Source organism: Pyxicephalus adspersus, chromosome 7 (assembly GCF_032062135.1).
Source record: "Pyxicephalus adspersus chromosome 7, UCB_Pads_2.0, whole genome shotgun sequence".
NCBI classification, from domain to species: domain Eukaryota; kingdom Metazoa; phylum Chordata; class Amphibia; order Anura; family Pyxicephalidae; genus Pyxicephalus; species Pyxicephalus adspersus.
Window position 1 is genome coordinate 29623838 of NC_092864.1, and position 14690 is coordinate 29638527.

Consider the following 14690-nt stretch of genomic DNA (forward strand, 5'->3'; position numbering starts at 1 on the left):
AATTATTTAATAATAATAAAAATAATAAAAAACAGAATGTATATAGCACCAACATTTTACGCTGTGCAATAAAAAGGGTACAATAAATGTGTATCTTTATAAGTGTCTAAGGTCAATATAATGTAAATCATCTCGTGCATTTAGGTTAAAGGTATTTTAAAACTTATTGTGTGTTGTTTGTATTTATCTATGTACCCCATGGTAGCCCTTATTGATCCTTTTATCGCTCTGTTGAAAATGGAGACTCTGTGCAGTAATAATTGGTTGGCAAAGACCAGGGTATATTGGCTGCCAAGCTCGGGCTACATTTTTTATTAATAGCATGTTTTTTCCAGTATAATAATATAATTTTATATTACCAGACTTATCAATCTTTCCCACCACTCCTCTTCTGCTGCCTCTCTTTGAAGTTCAATTCATTGGTTTCCATTTCACCTGAGAATCAAATTTAAGTTCCTGTGCTTTGCCTTCAAATCCCTACACAGTTCTTGTTCCACTTACCTTTCTGACCTGATAGAAAAATACCTCCCTAGCCGCTCTGTTCACTCCTCCAATGACCTACTAATAACTTTCTCACTCATAACAATCACATGCACAGATCCAAGACTTTTCTAGAGCTGCCCGAACTCTCTGGAATGGTCTTCCTCATTCTATTCGGTTTGCTCCTACTTTCTGCTTATTTAAAAGAGCCCTTAAAACCCAACGATTCAACTTCTCCTACCCATCTTCTTCTATCTCCTAAACCCTCACTATTTACCCACCATATATTCCATATTCCTATTGTGTGATACTACCCCCACCTCTTAGATTGTAAGCTTTCCTGGACAGGATCCTCTCCTCCTCCTGTGCTCGTATCTGTCTGTCATTTGAAACCCCTATTTAATTGTCCGGCCTTTGTAATATGTTGGCACTATATAAATACTGTTTATTAATAATAATGCGGATATGTACCTATTAATTCAGATAAAATTTGAATTTTACTTGTGTGTCCACTTTAAACTTGCATTGGGTTCAGAGAAGGAGGCCCTAATGGTGAAAATTAAAATTGAAGACATTCCATGTGTGATAATCAGGTGGTTTCTTGTTTCAGGTTGGCAGTGTGAATCCGGCAGATGACTTCCAGGCTTTGGTTAGGCAGAAAAATGTGAACTTCCAGGATGGTAAGTTTAAAGGGTAACTGTGTCTAGCTGTGCATTCCTGTACCTCTGGTGTGAAAGAATCCTCACCTTCCTTTGCAATCAAATAATCTTCACTGTGCAGCTATCCCCAGGGCCAGTGTTCTCCCCAGCAAATTTTAGCTGGGCGCACCACGTGGCACTTTTCAGTCAGCTGTTTTTGGGTGGTAACTGATGAGTTGGGTCACAATACAGAGGCTGCCACCCGCCTACAATTTCTTCTCACCCAGCTTAAAAAATGTCTAGGTTTAACACTGCCCAGGGCTGTACATTTTTTTAAGCAAAGTGGGCCCTCTTAGTCTGCACTGCGGCCCTATCTATTCCTGTGGATACGTTGTACTCATGAAAGCTTCAAAAAACCCAACAAAGAGCAGAAGAATTTAGAAATGTATTTAATGTAGTCATCAACATATAAAGTATATATACAAAAAAAAACACAAATACATAAAAACAACAGACACTGTGGTTATTTACTAACAAATAGAAAATGTATTGTAAAGGAATTGAAATGAGACAAAGCTGTGTTCACTAAAACCTTGCAGAGTTTTGATGCACTTAAGAAAAGTTTATTTTTGATTATAAACAGTTGGCGCCTCTCTGAGGATCCTCTTCAGCTCTGTGCAGCAACAACTGGACCAGCGCCATGTCCCTGAATGTATAAAATATGGCTGGCTGGACTTTTTTATTTTTGTTTTATCAGTGCCAGCAGAGTTTGGATGAGAGATAAATGTATGGTGGTGCTTGGCAGGGCCAGACGAGGGTGTCATTTCTGAGATGTATGGTGATTACACAGGGTGAATGAGGCGGCTTTAACTTTATCCAGCCTGTAATATATGGTGCCTGTTCTGGGGTTTTCGCTGTGTGTTAATAACTTTGTGTGTGTGCTTTACTGCTCAGAGCTAAAAAGAGACAGAGGGTGGCCATCATGGCTTTCTATTCTGCAATACTTCACTCTGGTGGGAACTTTCTGCTGTTAATAAACTCTCCTCTCCTAAAAATACTCTGCTGGAGAACTCTGCTTCTTCTTCTTTAACTTTCCTTTCCTGAAATACTCTGCTCCTCTGGGGGACTCTGCTCTTTCCTCTATAATTCTCCTTTCCCGAAACACTCTGCAGTGCTGGAGGACTCTGCTCCTTCCTCTATAATTCTTCTCTCCTAAAATACTCTGCTCTGTTGGAGGACTCTGCTCCTTCTTCTGTTATTCTCCTCTCCTGAAATACTTTGCTTTGCTGGAGGACTTTGCTCCTTCCTCTAAAACTCCCCTCTCCAGAAAAACTCTTCTCTGCTGAAGGACTCGGCTCCTTTCTTCTATAACTTTCCTCCCCTGAATTGCTTTGCTCTGCTGAATGACTCTGCTTCTTCCTCTTTAACTTTCCTCTCCTGAAAACAACAATCACTTAAACCAATTAATATATAAAAGATGCAACCTTTTTAATAAATGCGTGCACAATTAAAGTTATTGTTTTGATCCACATATAGAAAGCATTACTTATTCTTTCCTTTGATAGAGGATTTTATTTTTGGTCTTAAAACAATCCCATATGGGACTGTTGAATTGTAATAAAGCCTTTAGGTTTTGTCGAGCAGAATTCGGAACCTGTATAGAGTGTCTGAGATTCTGGACTTTTGTAAAGTGTGGCTTGGATCCTGGACCCCCTCCACAAGCACAACAATGCAGTAGATAAATGCACTTGCTGACAAAACATGTCACCTGCTTACTGACATTGTTCTTGGTAGAGGTGGAATAGGCATTTTCCATCAATTACAATACCAAGACACGTAAGGCAGGACTCCGATACTTAAAGTAAAACTAAAACAGCTCAGCTCACCTGTCCATGTTCCATTGCAGGGTGTCGCCGTCTTCCTCCCCTTCTCCTTCCTTCCAGAGATATTGAGATGGTGGACTTCTCTTGACTCGTTGACTTTTTTCCAAAGAATCTATTGTTTAACCATAAAGTTCAGTTTTGGATTTATCGCTCCAACTTTTTTTGTTCAAGAAGTTTTGATTTCTCTAGCTGTTGTTTGGTGTATTATAGGAGGATTGTTTTGTAGCTTTGGTTCAGTACAAAAAGCTTAAGGGTACAATGCTGTCTGGGGTATGTAAACTTATGAACAAGAACCTTTGTCTCCAATCCAAGGATCTTGTTTCTCGATCTGGTCACAGATGCCAGGGAAGTAAAAGAAAAAACCCTATAAAGCCTGGTTATTGGAATTTGCTCCAACAAGGAAAAAAAATCTTTTTTTGGCCCATGAGGCAATCAGATGTTTCTTGAATCAACAGTTTGTTATGTTCAATTTAATACCCAGCTATATTCTGTTCTAGAAATCATGCAACTTTTTCTTAAAGCAATCTATCGAACTTGCTGAAACTACTTCCCGAGAGAGCCGATTCCACATTTTCACAGACCATACAGTGAAGAATCCCTTCCTTATCCGGAGATCAAACTTCGTTTCCTCCAGACGCAAAGAGTGCCCTCTTGTTCTTTGTAATGACCCTAAAGTGAATAATCAGGAAGAGAATTCTCTATATATATGATCTCCATTACTTTTATTATTTAGTTGCTTTACTTCTCTGCACTCTCTCCAATTCCACAATGTCCTTTTTGTGAACTGGGGGTAATTGAGCGTGTGTACTTAGTACATAATATTGGGCATCTAATTTATTTTACTGATAAGGTTTACTTAGTGATTGTGATTTTTATTATTTATACTATTATGTTTTATTAGTTTGCTTGCTCTGTTCACCAATATGTTCATAAAGAATGGACCGCATCTCACAACTGCATAGGGGATATGTAAGCTTATGTGCACTTCACTTCTATGTCTGGAACTAGAAATAACAGATGTTTTTCCTTTCTAACACTCGTAATTGGTGCTTTTTGCTCTTGCTGGGCTGATAAGCTCCCTGCTGAATGCTAATTTAAATGCCTGTATGTATGAGCCTTACATGGGGGTAGTACAATCCAAACCATTATTTATACAGATATTAGAAGTCCATGTGTGTATGAAAGCACTAAGCCAGCAGTCTCCATGCTTTTATGTGGTCACAGAACTGCTTGTTGACTTCTAATATCCTTATTAATGAATGCAGGGGGTTGCATTACCCTCCATATATTGGCTTCCTTTGTGTAGTCAAGACCTGTTTTAGCTCATACTGTGCACCGCCTTCTCTATCCCCCCCCCCACGTCACGTAGAAACTGCTATCTGTACATCAGTGCCTGAGGTTTTAATTTAACACTCCAGTGGGGAGACATTTTGTGAACTAATAAAAGGGGCAAAGTGGGGGCGTCTAAGTAACGTTTTTATGGTTTTCACTTAAGAGACTGCGGCATTTAAGTGTGCCAGATTTAATGCCAGAAAATTAAACTGTGACATGGGAAGCCGAGTGTTAAAAGTGTAACGGTTTTTGTCGCTTGTCTCTTCTAATGAAGTACACGGAAAGTGGCATTTCCAGGGTGCAGGTAGCCCATTCTGTCTTTATTTTATTGTGCTGTAACGGTGGAGTGATGGGGTGGGGGGTGTAGCCGGGTGATCAGAACATAAGATTCAGTGCAATCTCTTAGATTGTAAGATCTTTTGGACAGGGTCCTTTCCTCCTCCTGTGTCACTGTCTGTGTCTGTCTGCCATTTTCAACCTCTGTTTAATGTAAAGCACTGTGTAATATGTTGGCCCTATTTAATTACTAGTTTATTTTAATAATAATAATAAACCTGGCAAGTACTTAAAACGTAAGTGTCATAGGCATTACATAAACCGTGACATTATACAAAAAAATCGTATTAGTAGCTTTTCAGAAATTTCTCAGCTTGCTTCATAATTGATTGATATTAGGCTTACATTATTATTTTTCTCTCTTTGCAGTTAGCGGGCAGCTGGTAAAACGTATTTATGAGTTTGTGGACACCAAGCAGCCTCAATATTACCTGAAGAGTATGAACTGTATAAAGTGTTTACGAACAGAAGCTATTCGGGTATGTTACATTTTCTGTTATGCTACATTTACTAAAATACGTACATAGTTATGGGCCAGCATGGCCTTTGCAGGTCCCAGGTTCAAATCTGGACCGGGGCACTATCTGTATGGAGTTTCTCCCAGTGTTTGTGTGGGTTTCCTAAGTGTACTCTGGTTTTCTCTCACATTCCAAAAACATGCAGTTAGGTTAATTGTCTTTCCCCCCCAAAAAATTGACCTTAGCCTTTGAAAATGAGATATGACTATGGCAGGGACATTAGATTCTGAGCTCCTTTGAGAGACAGCTAGTGACATGACTATGGACTTTGTATTATGTTGACACTATATAAATAATAGTCTACCTTACAAATTTTTTACTATTTCAAATTTAAAAACATAATTCTGGCATGTACACTTGAAAGTCAAGAAAGATTAAGTTACAGAACCCTTTTAATCCAACAGACCTGTCTGAGACACCTTTTCTTCCTCAGGACTACAAGTCTGAGTGTGGACATTTGAACAAAGGTGTATGGCAATTACACATCTATATATATTATGATGCTCCCCAATAGCACAGTATCATCAATTATTACAGATGTCACATCCCAGATCATATATTACCAATGGACAACAGAAAAGAATCATTTTAGCACTTTAAAGGTCACTAATTATCTACAGTCAAAACCAATCAGTTAAAAACTAACACTATTATTTACTACACAATGACAGGTAAATAGATGTTACAAAATACAACAGCTCAGTTGTTCACAATTGTGTTCCCATGGCTCAGTTGTTAACAAATGTACTGAACGTGTTTTGCCTTTCACTGTGGACTATGATCTGCGAAACCCGTCCAGCACAATTGTGAACAACTGAGCTGTGTTTTTGAATTTTGCATTGTTAATTTTTAACTGGTTGGGTTTGACTATAGGTAATTGATGCCTTTAAATTACCAAATATTATTCTTTTTTTGTTGTCCTTCGGTAATTGCACATCTATGGCAGCAATTTTTTGTTGTTGTTTTTGTGATCTAGTGCTGGTTGAAAGTTAGAGTTTGATCACAGTTAGCAGCTGGTTACCAGTCAATATCTTCACCCTGGTTTTATCACTAAAGCGCATGAGAGCGTTTGGAGGTTGTTTTGCTGGACGGTTGACAGAGGTAGATTCCTCATTCCCAGACACTATGCAGTATCTGGCAGTCAATTGTCTATTTGAACAAGTTACAATTGGCACATTATATTGTAATTGTTCCAACCATTGTCATTAGTTTACCGTGATGCAGAACACGTTGGTATATGAATTATAAAGCTGCTGTATGTTATATATTTCTATTGATTCATCCCCATTTTCTTCTCCTAGCTGTCACATGCACAGATTTTTAACGATTTCCTTCAGTCTTTGAAAGAGAAGACAACAGGAGGCAACCTAAAAGAATTCTGGGAAATCGTCGCCCAAGGTACTTAGAAATAGCTTGACAGATGTCTGTTCTGAGGAATGTTCAGGGCTGTCATAGCTGACCTCCTTCAAATGTCAGCTGCCTGACTTGATCTCTGGATGTGTATTTTGAGATTATACTTTATAATGAAACAATTCGTTGAAACAAAGCCATTATTTCTGCAGAAATACCCACACTACTATGTTCACCCCACTCATAAAATTGGTGTTCAGCTTACAACTAGTTATTCACCTGTGATTTTACTTCTGCTAGCAGATTTATGAAGTGGTGTTTTACACAATCGCCACTCAAAAGATCTCTGGATGATAAGTTCTAGAACACCATGGTGGTGTTTGTTTCACTATTATTGACGCATTCACCATTTTAATAAAATAGTAAATGTGCCTGCAATAAAATTAAATTGGCCAGGCAAATGTCACTTCCAAATCTGTTGGTCAATAGCTGTGATCTGGGGGCTTTACAGCTTTTTCTCGCAATTGTTTCTCCTACAAAGTTGGGAATAAAAAGATAACCTCCCAGCTGCTGGAGTGGCCAGTATAGCTGCAGCAGTAACCTTGTTATGAGAAATAAAAGTGGCTGTCAATCTTACTTGAAATAAAGAACTAAAGCAGCTCCAGAAAATGACAAATAAATGAAGTAGATTGGTGGAAACCATTCATCAATGCTCTTGCAAACCGAAATATTATGTTATAAATGTTGCACTGGCATCATTACTGTGCTGTATATAGTTTGTTGAGGGAGCAGAGATGTGGTAGGGACCCTGAAAGTTCTCCACATTACAGGCTGTCATCAGATAACTACACATGTGGCAGATACAAACCCAGTAAATCTGAACATGAAGAGAGCAACACTGAGAGGTTTGTAGTATAAGAAACTTCTGCAAAAAGGAAACATGCAATGCTGGATTACTGCGTAGGTTTGGAAGAAATACACAAAACAGACCAAGATTTAAATTGGAATTTAAATTCTTCTTGTATTTAGACAATATTTACTTATTCAGAAGTTCATCGTTGTAGACAGGCTATGTAGACATGACATATGATTTTCGCCTGATACAAACAGTCAGGCTCATCTCAGGTGCTCTTTCATTTATCTGTCACTCTTTTGTCGCAGGAAAGATCGATTCTAGCGACAAATATTAAACTTGTGTACACTGCCTTAGGCTATATACATGTTCAATAATTGTCATTGGAAAGCATCTTTCACGATCCCTTTCAACGCCAAAAGGCTGAATGAGCACTGTACTTACAGAGGGGAGGGAAGCTGAGAACAACAGAGCGGCATACCGTTGCTCTATCCCCCTTTACTTCTATTACAATTGTTCGTCATTCGTGGATCCATCCTGAACAATGAGCGCTGTACACATGCCAGGTTCTGAGGCCATTATCGGGCCTGAATTACCTGATGTGTTTGTAATCTTGCTTTACAGAGCATGGTGCTCTTTGCTGTTCTGAAGAACTAAAGATGCTGCTATTTGACAACTCCTGTTGTTCATGATAGTGTGCCACATCACTTCTGTACTCTGTAGGGACCGGTGAAAAAAATGCTATCCAATACACTCTGAAGTGTCTGATGGCAATGACACCTGTATCTTTTCTCTTAGCACCTACCGATGAAAGGTAAGTAATATCCTACTTTGTGGTGCTTCTGTTCTATATTTATTATTGTGGTGATAGGATCACTTTAACATTTTAACCCTTATTTGAGTTTTTGGCCACTGGGCTTATATATACACTTGTAAAGTGTGTGGTTTTATATTGTTCTTTGACCACTTTAACAGGAGTTAAAATAGAAAATAAAAACACACCATTTTTATATGCCTGCTTTAGGAGATTCTGCCGCGTGGCTGTCATTCTGTATTTTCTCTCCCAGATGCTGTGTCCCTGATCACGTCTGAGGAATCGAAAGACAGCTCTGTGACTCCAGAAGAGGCCAAACAGGTAGGAACAGCTCTGTATAACGAGCGAGCCGTGAGCACCGGTAATCACTGGGATGCTGGTGATCTTATCATTCAGAATGATCTACAGACAGGGTCTGAGCTGTCTACCCCCCCCCCCGCTGTAGCTTTGTCAGTACAGTATGTTCCTGCACACCTGACATCTATCTCCCAGCATACAGCCTGCTAACGACACGCAACGGATAACTGGGCTTGTCAGAAGAAGGCCGAGAGGCAAAGGGTTGCAGGGAGAAGTTGTAGTAAACACCAAGCATTCAGATGCCTATTACTCTGATCAGCTGAACCCATTGTATGCTGCAGCCAATGTTTTGAGAGTTTCGAAAGGTCCCCCTTCATCAGGGCCTAGTAGGTACTCCCAATCCCAGTTTGGAATACCACTAGCTAAATGCCAAAATAAAATTCTCCAATTGCCAACTTACTCCCAATAGAAAAAAAAGAGAAGAGTAACCTTGACCAGTGTTTGTTTTAAAATAAATATCCCTGTCACTAATGAGTGCTTATGCAATTGTGCATAAATATGTTCCCCAAATACATTCAGAATGCTACATCCTAATTGACCATTACATTACAAAACGAGAAACCAAAATCTGAAACAAGTCATGAAAGTAGGGACTTAACATATGGCTTAATAATAAAATTTACAAATTTAATTTCAGATTTTGTATTAAAAATCTTAACAATATAGAAATAGTGAAACTTGTAAAAGCATTCAACATATCCAAGGTGATGTTGATATTCATATCCTTAAATATACAGTGACCACTAGATTTCCCTGAGGAAGCAGGGTCTCCTGGGAAACGAGTCGGGTTTACTTATATCAAATCATTTGAATGTGATTCCTCACCTTGGTTATATTGAATCCAATGAAATACATGATTCTGAGAGTCTCTTTATGTACATATGATGTGACCTCATTATTTTAACTCTGGATTCTTGATTATAAACAAAGTTTGTTATTAAAGGTATAAATTTTAGGTGTTTTTGGTGTGAAATTTTTTTGAAGGTACCTAAAAAGTCCCATATGGATATGATTTATGTCTCTCTCCCACACAGTTCCTTGCCGAAGCTGAGAAGGTAGCAGAAGACACCTCTATGACAGAAGAAGGAGGAGACGTGGATGACCTGGTAAGGATTTAATCTATCCATTCTTCATTCATTGTAATCTTCTATAAGTGCTGGACTCACCTTGTTTTCTTTTCTTACCAGCTGGACTTGATGTAACACAGGGCACTGCAGGAACGAACCACTGGAGGCGCAAGACCAAAAGTCAACAATGTTTACGTCTGGTTGTTTCGTCATGTGTGTCTGGAGTATTTGACGGAATGGTTTTGTATGGTATACAGTGTAGAAGCTGCTTTGTATTTTGTATTGGCATTATTAGGTTGTAAAAAACAAAGGATAGAAGTATTGAAACCTCTCACACTAAGGCAATCCTCCTTTTTGCAGATAATGATTGATATTCCTGGGATCACTGTAGGGTATGTTTGTCTGTTTTTTCCTGTCTCTAATGGTAATAATCTTAAAAAGAATACTTTTTATATTATAAGGATTATATAAAAATTCTGCATCTCTTTCATAAACCATGCGGGTGTACTTCGGCCTCCTACGGGTGCTGGTGACAAAATATGTTGGTAACCTATATTTTTTGGTGACAGTAAACAGGATACCCATCTTCACCCCCCAGCTTTTGCTCCCTCTGGTGGTAGGGGCCAAATAGTTCTCTGTCAACTTGCCCATTCAGTATGCAAGGTTTAAACATGTCCTGATTTTCTTTCTGCGCATTTAATTGTCCATAGAAGAGCCAGGTTTATGTGAAAATTTTTTTTTAAGGAGAGACTTAGAGACTTGATTTTTTACAAATTGAATTTTTTTCCTGTTTTTCATGTTATGTTTTATTAGGAGATCCTAATATCTCTGACCAGCTTCTTCAATGCTGGCCTACACAGTACAATTGTTCAACATAACGATTCTTTTGTTGTAGTCACGTGCACTAAATGGGCGGTTCCATCAACAAATGATCCTTTTCAACAGAAAATTTATATTTTTTTAATTCAATCAAATTAATCCCTGTTATACTGAAAGGACATTTAAAAGATAATATTTAAAGCAGTGAAGGCGATTGGTACATTGGTAAGACACGTGCCTTATGTAATTGGAAAAGTTTTATTTTTGTAAAGAGAAAAGTTTCATATGTCCATTTGAAGAATAAAAATATAAGAAATGCAAGTCCTTGTCTTAGTTCATTTATCTGAGAGTTCTCCTGCGATGAGGAGAATGTTTGTATACTGATTATATGCTCAGTGTTCTTTATTGTTGGTTTTTATAAGTCTGTTTGGACTTTATAGGGTATTTGAACCTGTTTATAGCATCACAAGGAACATGTTATCAAATATATCTTGTTTTATGAAAAATTAGTATTCTGACATAGTATCTTGTATTATGTAAGTGAAGTATTGGTAAAATCTATGGTCAGGACAAATAAACTGGCAGCACTCATGTAAAATGTAAGATGCTACAAATTTACTACTCGAGTTTCGTCCAAATTAATTCCTAAGGCTAATATTCGGTGAGATGAGTGTCTTCTAAATCTTGTTGCTCTCTTTCTCAAAAGAGAACAGATAACATTCATTCAAGCTATTTCATTTTTAGGCTAATATACACTTGTATGTATACTCCTTGAAATATGCACAGTTTACAAATTCAGTCCCTTCAGCCCTCACTGGCCTCTATAGCTGCAGGCACTGTGTGTTGTGAGTAATTCATCTCTACATTTTGCAGCTGCACATTTTTAAAACCTCAGATTCTTTTTTTCCTTTACCTTTTCAGCATTGAGTCAGCAGCTGATCTCTCTCTCCCTCTCTCTTCAAGCATTGACTTAGAAACTGAGCTCCTCTTTCGAGCATTTACTCAGCACAGCAACTCCTTTTGTTCTGTTTAAGACAGCTGAACTCCTTCTTCCTGCACTGACTCTGCAGATCAGCTCTTCTTGCTTCCCCTCCCAACACTGGCTTAGCAGCTCAGCTCCTCCTACACCAACTCCCAGCAGTGACTTGGAAGCTTAGCACTTCCTGCTCTCCTTCCAGCAGAAACTCTGCAGGTATGCACCTTCATCTTGTACTGCTTGCTACTAGCAACATTGTTTGCATTGGTCTTTCTATGAAATAATGAGACTGATATAACAACTGACTTTTATATGACATTTCTAATGTTTGTCCCCTTCAAAATTCTCTCCATTCACAATTAAGCACTAATGTGGTCTTGTTTTCCACTGGTGGAAGGCATTGAGGAGATCAGTTTCTCGCAGTTGTTTCAAGATAGCTGATGTTTTTTTCTTTACTGCATTCATTGGGCCTGATTTATTAAAGCTCTCCAAGACTGGACAGGATACATTTTCATTCATTCACTTTAAATTTCTTCAAAGTCATTTCCTATTTGCTAACAAATGTTTTGAATCCTGGACCAGATCCATTCCAGGTTTGCCAGATCACCCAGCTTCACAGATGTAAGTGTATTCTCTTCAGCCTTGGAGAGCTTTAATAAATGAGGTCCATTCACCCAAAGCGTGTTCCTTTAATCAATTATTTCAGTTTAAGAAATAGAAAAAATCCTAAATCTGTTGAATATAGAGGATGTTCCTGCATAGTAATGTGTTTGTCGGTCACAGAAAGTGCTGTGTGAGAAGGAGCATTGTCCTGGTGAAGAATGAAACCATTTCCCACATTTCTGCCATCTTTTCCTGACTCTTTCTCTCAGCTTTGTCAGAGCTTCCTTATACCCCGGTAATAATGTTGGGTCACTGTTTTGCCTTCTGGAACCCATTCTGCCAAAACGATGCGCTTCATGTCACAAAACACGATGATCATGGCTGTGAATTTGGACTTTTTTGATTCTTGGTGATGAAGGTGTTTCCAGTGACTGTGGTTTTGTTTCAGGATCATACTGGAAGATCCGGATTTCCTCACAAGTCATGACTTCATGAAAAATGTTCGGCACCACCTTATGTTGCTGCAGAATGTCAGCGCAAATTTCCTTGCAGCACTCTTTGGTCAACATTTTTTTACTTCTCATTAATTCAGCATATGAGGGGAAACACAATGGCATTAACCTCCCTAGAGGTAACCCGGAGTGTGACTCGGGGTAGAAAAAAGTTGCTAAAAGCGGTAACCCCGAGTCACACTTGGGGTAGGTAATCCTATGGGAGGTAATAGTAAATAAAGCCTTACCTGATCCGCCGGCTTCTGCATCCGATGACTCACCGGGGAGTTCCCGGTGACGTCGGTGCGTGTGTACGTTGCCGGCGGGGCAGAGCGGGAAATTCAAAATCCATTTGTATTGCATTCAATACAAAATAACTGTATGCAGTTACAGAATGCAATACATTGGATTTATATGTGTAAAAGCGTACATTGTTTTCAACAACATTTATTTTACAGTATATATAATAGTATGAGTATAATATGTATTCTTTTTTTTTTTTAATATATACATTTTTTAATGTATTCAATGTATTATTTTTACATGATTTTGTGTTTCAAACTTTATTATACTCAAACTAATATATCACACAGTAAAATAAATTTTCATGAAAAACAATGTACCGCTTTTAGACATATAAAACCGGAAAGAAATGAACCGCTTGGGAGGTTAAACAGTGACTGACAACGAACGAAATGGCAGAGAGTGCCGGCATTTGTTGTGCGAGTTTGGAGAAGGTTTCACATTCATGGCAAGAGATCATTATCATCACACTGCTTGTTATAAGAGATAAAAACACAGCCTCGCTATTTCATAGACAGACCACGTATCTACCTTAACTGTGTATCGAGCTGTTTGTCAGGTGTGTAGCTTTATGGTATTATAATGCATAATAATATCAGTGCATTGGTTTATTTTTCACACTCAAATTTTCCAGGATTCCCCTTTAAAAAAAATAGTTTCAAAGTTTTCTCCGAGCCTTTCAGCTATTTATCGGAGTGTTAATAAAACTCTTCCACACTTCACGTGTCATTAGGTGACATCGCTGTATTGATAATTCTCGGGCTGTTACTGAATCGGTCAATTAACAAGGAACACTTAATTCAAGCATGAGATGCTAATCGCTGCCGTGGAAGACAGTGAAATGAGATTGTAGATGTTCATGTCAAGGATGAGAAAATGGGTATTATCTTTATTCCGCTTTGCTTCTAACAGATTATAAATGAATGTCAGCAACCTAAATTAAACTGAGGACAGATATTCCGGAGTTAGCCTGGATTTAGAGGAATGTGCTTGTCATCAAACTCCAGTGCCAGAAACTTTTTTGGAATTCTTACGGAGTATCTTTTAACTTGTAAGACTGAAAAGAAAATGGAGCTGAGAGCTTTGAGGGACAGTGCGTAGACAGAGAGAAGGTGTGTATTGCAGTGAAAAGTACTTTAATTGTAAACCTGCTGGGTCAATTAATATTTTTAACCACCTTGCCGTTAAGCCCGAGCATGCTCGGGCTAAAAACTTTTGCAATTATGGTTAACCCCGAGTTTTTGTCACCAGGTGGTTAAATGTAAACAAATGTTATGTTGCAATCCGATTGTCATACATTGTATGACAATCGGATTACAACTGAAAGGAAATACTCACCCAGTGTCCGCAGCTCCTATTGCTGGCATCTGTAGTGAGATGTATAGCACAATGCAGAAATCCTGCATTGTACTGTGCATCTCTCCGGAGACACGAGCAGCTTCCAGCGTGTGCCTGTGTCTCTGTCTGTGTGAGGCACGCAGGGAAATCCCCCCCTCACATCACCCGGAGGATGCGTCATCTTCCAGTGATGTGATTGGTGATGTATGGGGGTGTGTCAGGGAGGGAAATTTAAAGGCAGAGTACAATGTAATCTGCTTCTAAATGGTTTTTACAGTACAAAAACACCACACTACATGAAATAAAAATAAAAGTACATTTTTAATTTTATTTTTAGATTACATTGTTGTCTATTATTTCATTATTGTTTTAAATTATTATTTATATTTATGTATTATATTATAATTAATCATTTTAATATATTAAATAAATATATTTATCATACCCGGGAGTTAACACTAAGAATTACAAGCCCACAATATAAACAAAAATTTCTATGCAAAAAAAATAGGATAGGATTTTATTAAAAGTA

The 14690-nt window shown here is 38.3% G+C and overlaps 1 protein-coding gene across 1 annotated transcript in view; it reads left to right on the forward strand.

Moving 5' to 3' along the window:
• Positions 1-10768, forward strand: part of XRCC5 (X-ray repair cross complementing 5) — a 42826-nt gene extending 32058 nt beyond the window's left edge. The window contains exons 16-21 of the mRNA XM_072417965.1: positions 1091-1160; positions 5039-5148; positions 6489-6585; positions 8458-8525; positions 9596-9667; positions 9749-10768. Coding sequence (XP_072274066.1) covers positions 1091-1160; positions 5039-5148; positions 6489-6585; positions 8458-8525; positions 9596-9667; positions 9749-9763 — 432 coding nt within the window. The 3' untranslated portion in view covers positions 9764-10768. The remainder of the gene's footprint in view (positions 1-1090; positions 1161-5038; positions 5149-6488; positions 6586-8457; positions 8526-9595; positions 9668-9748) is intronic.
• Positions 10769-14690: the final 3922 nt, after the last annotated feature.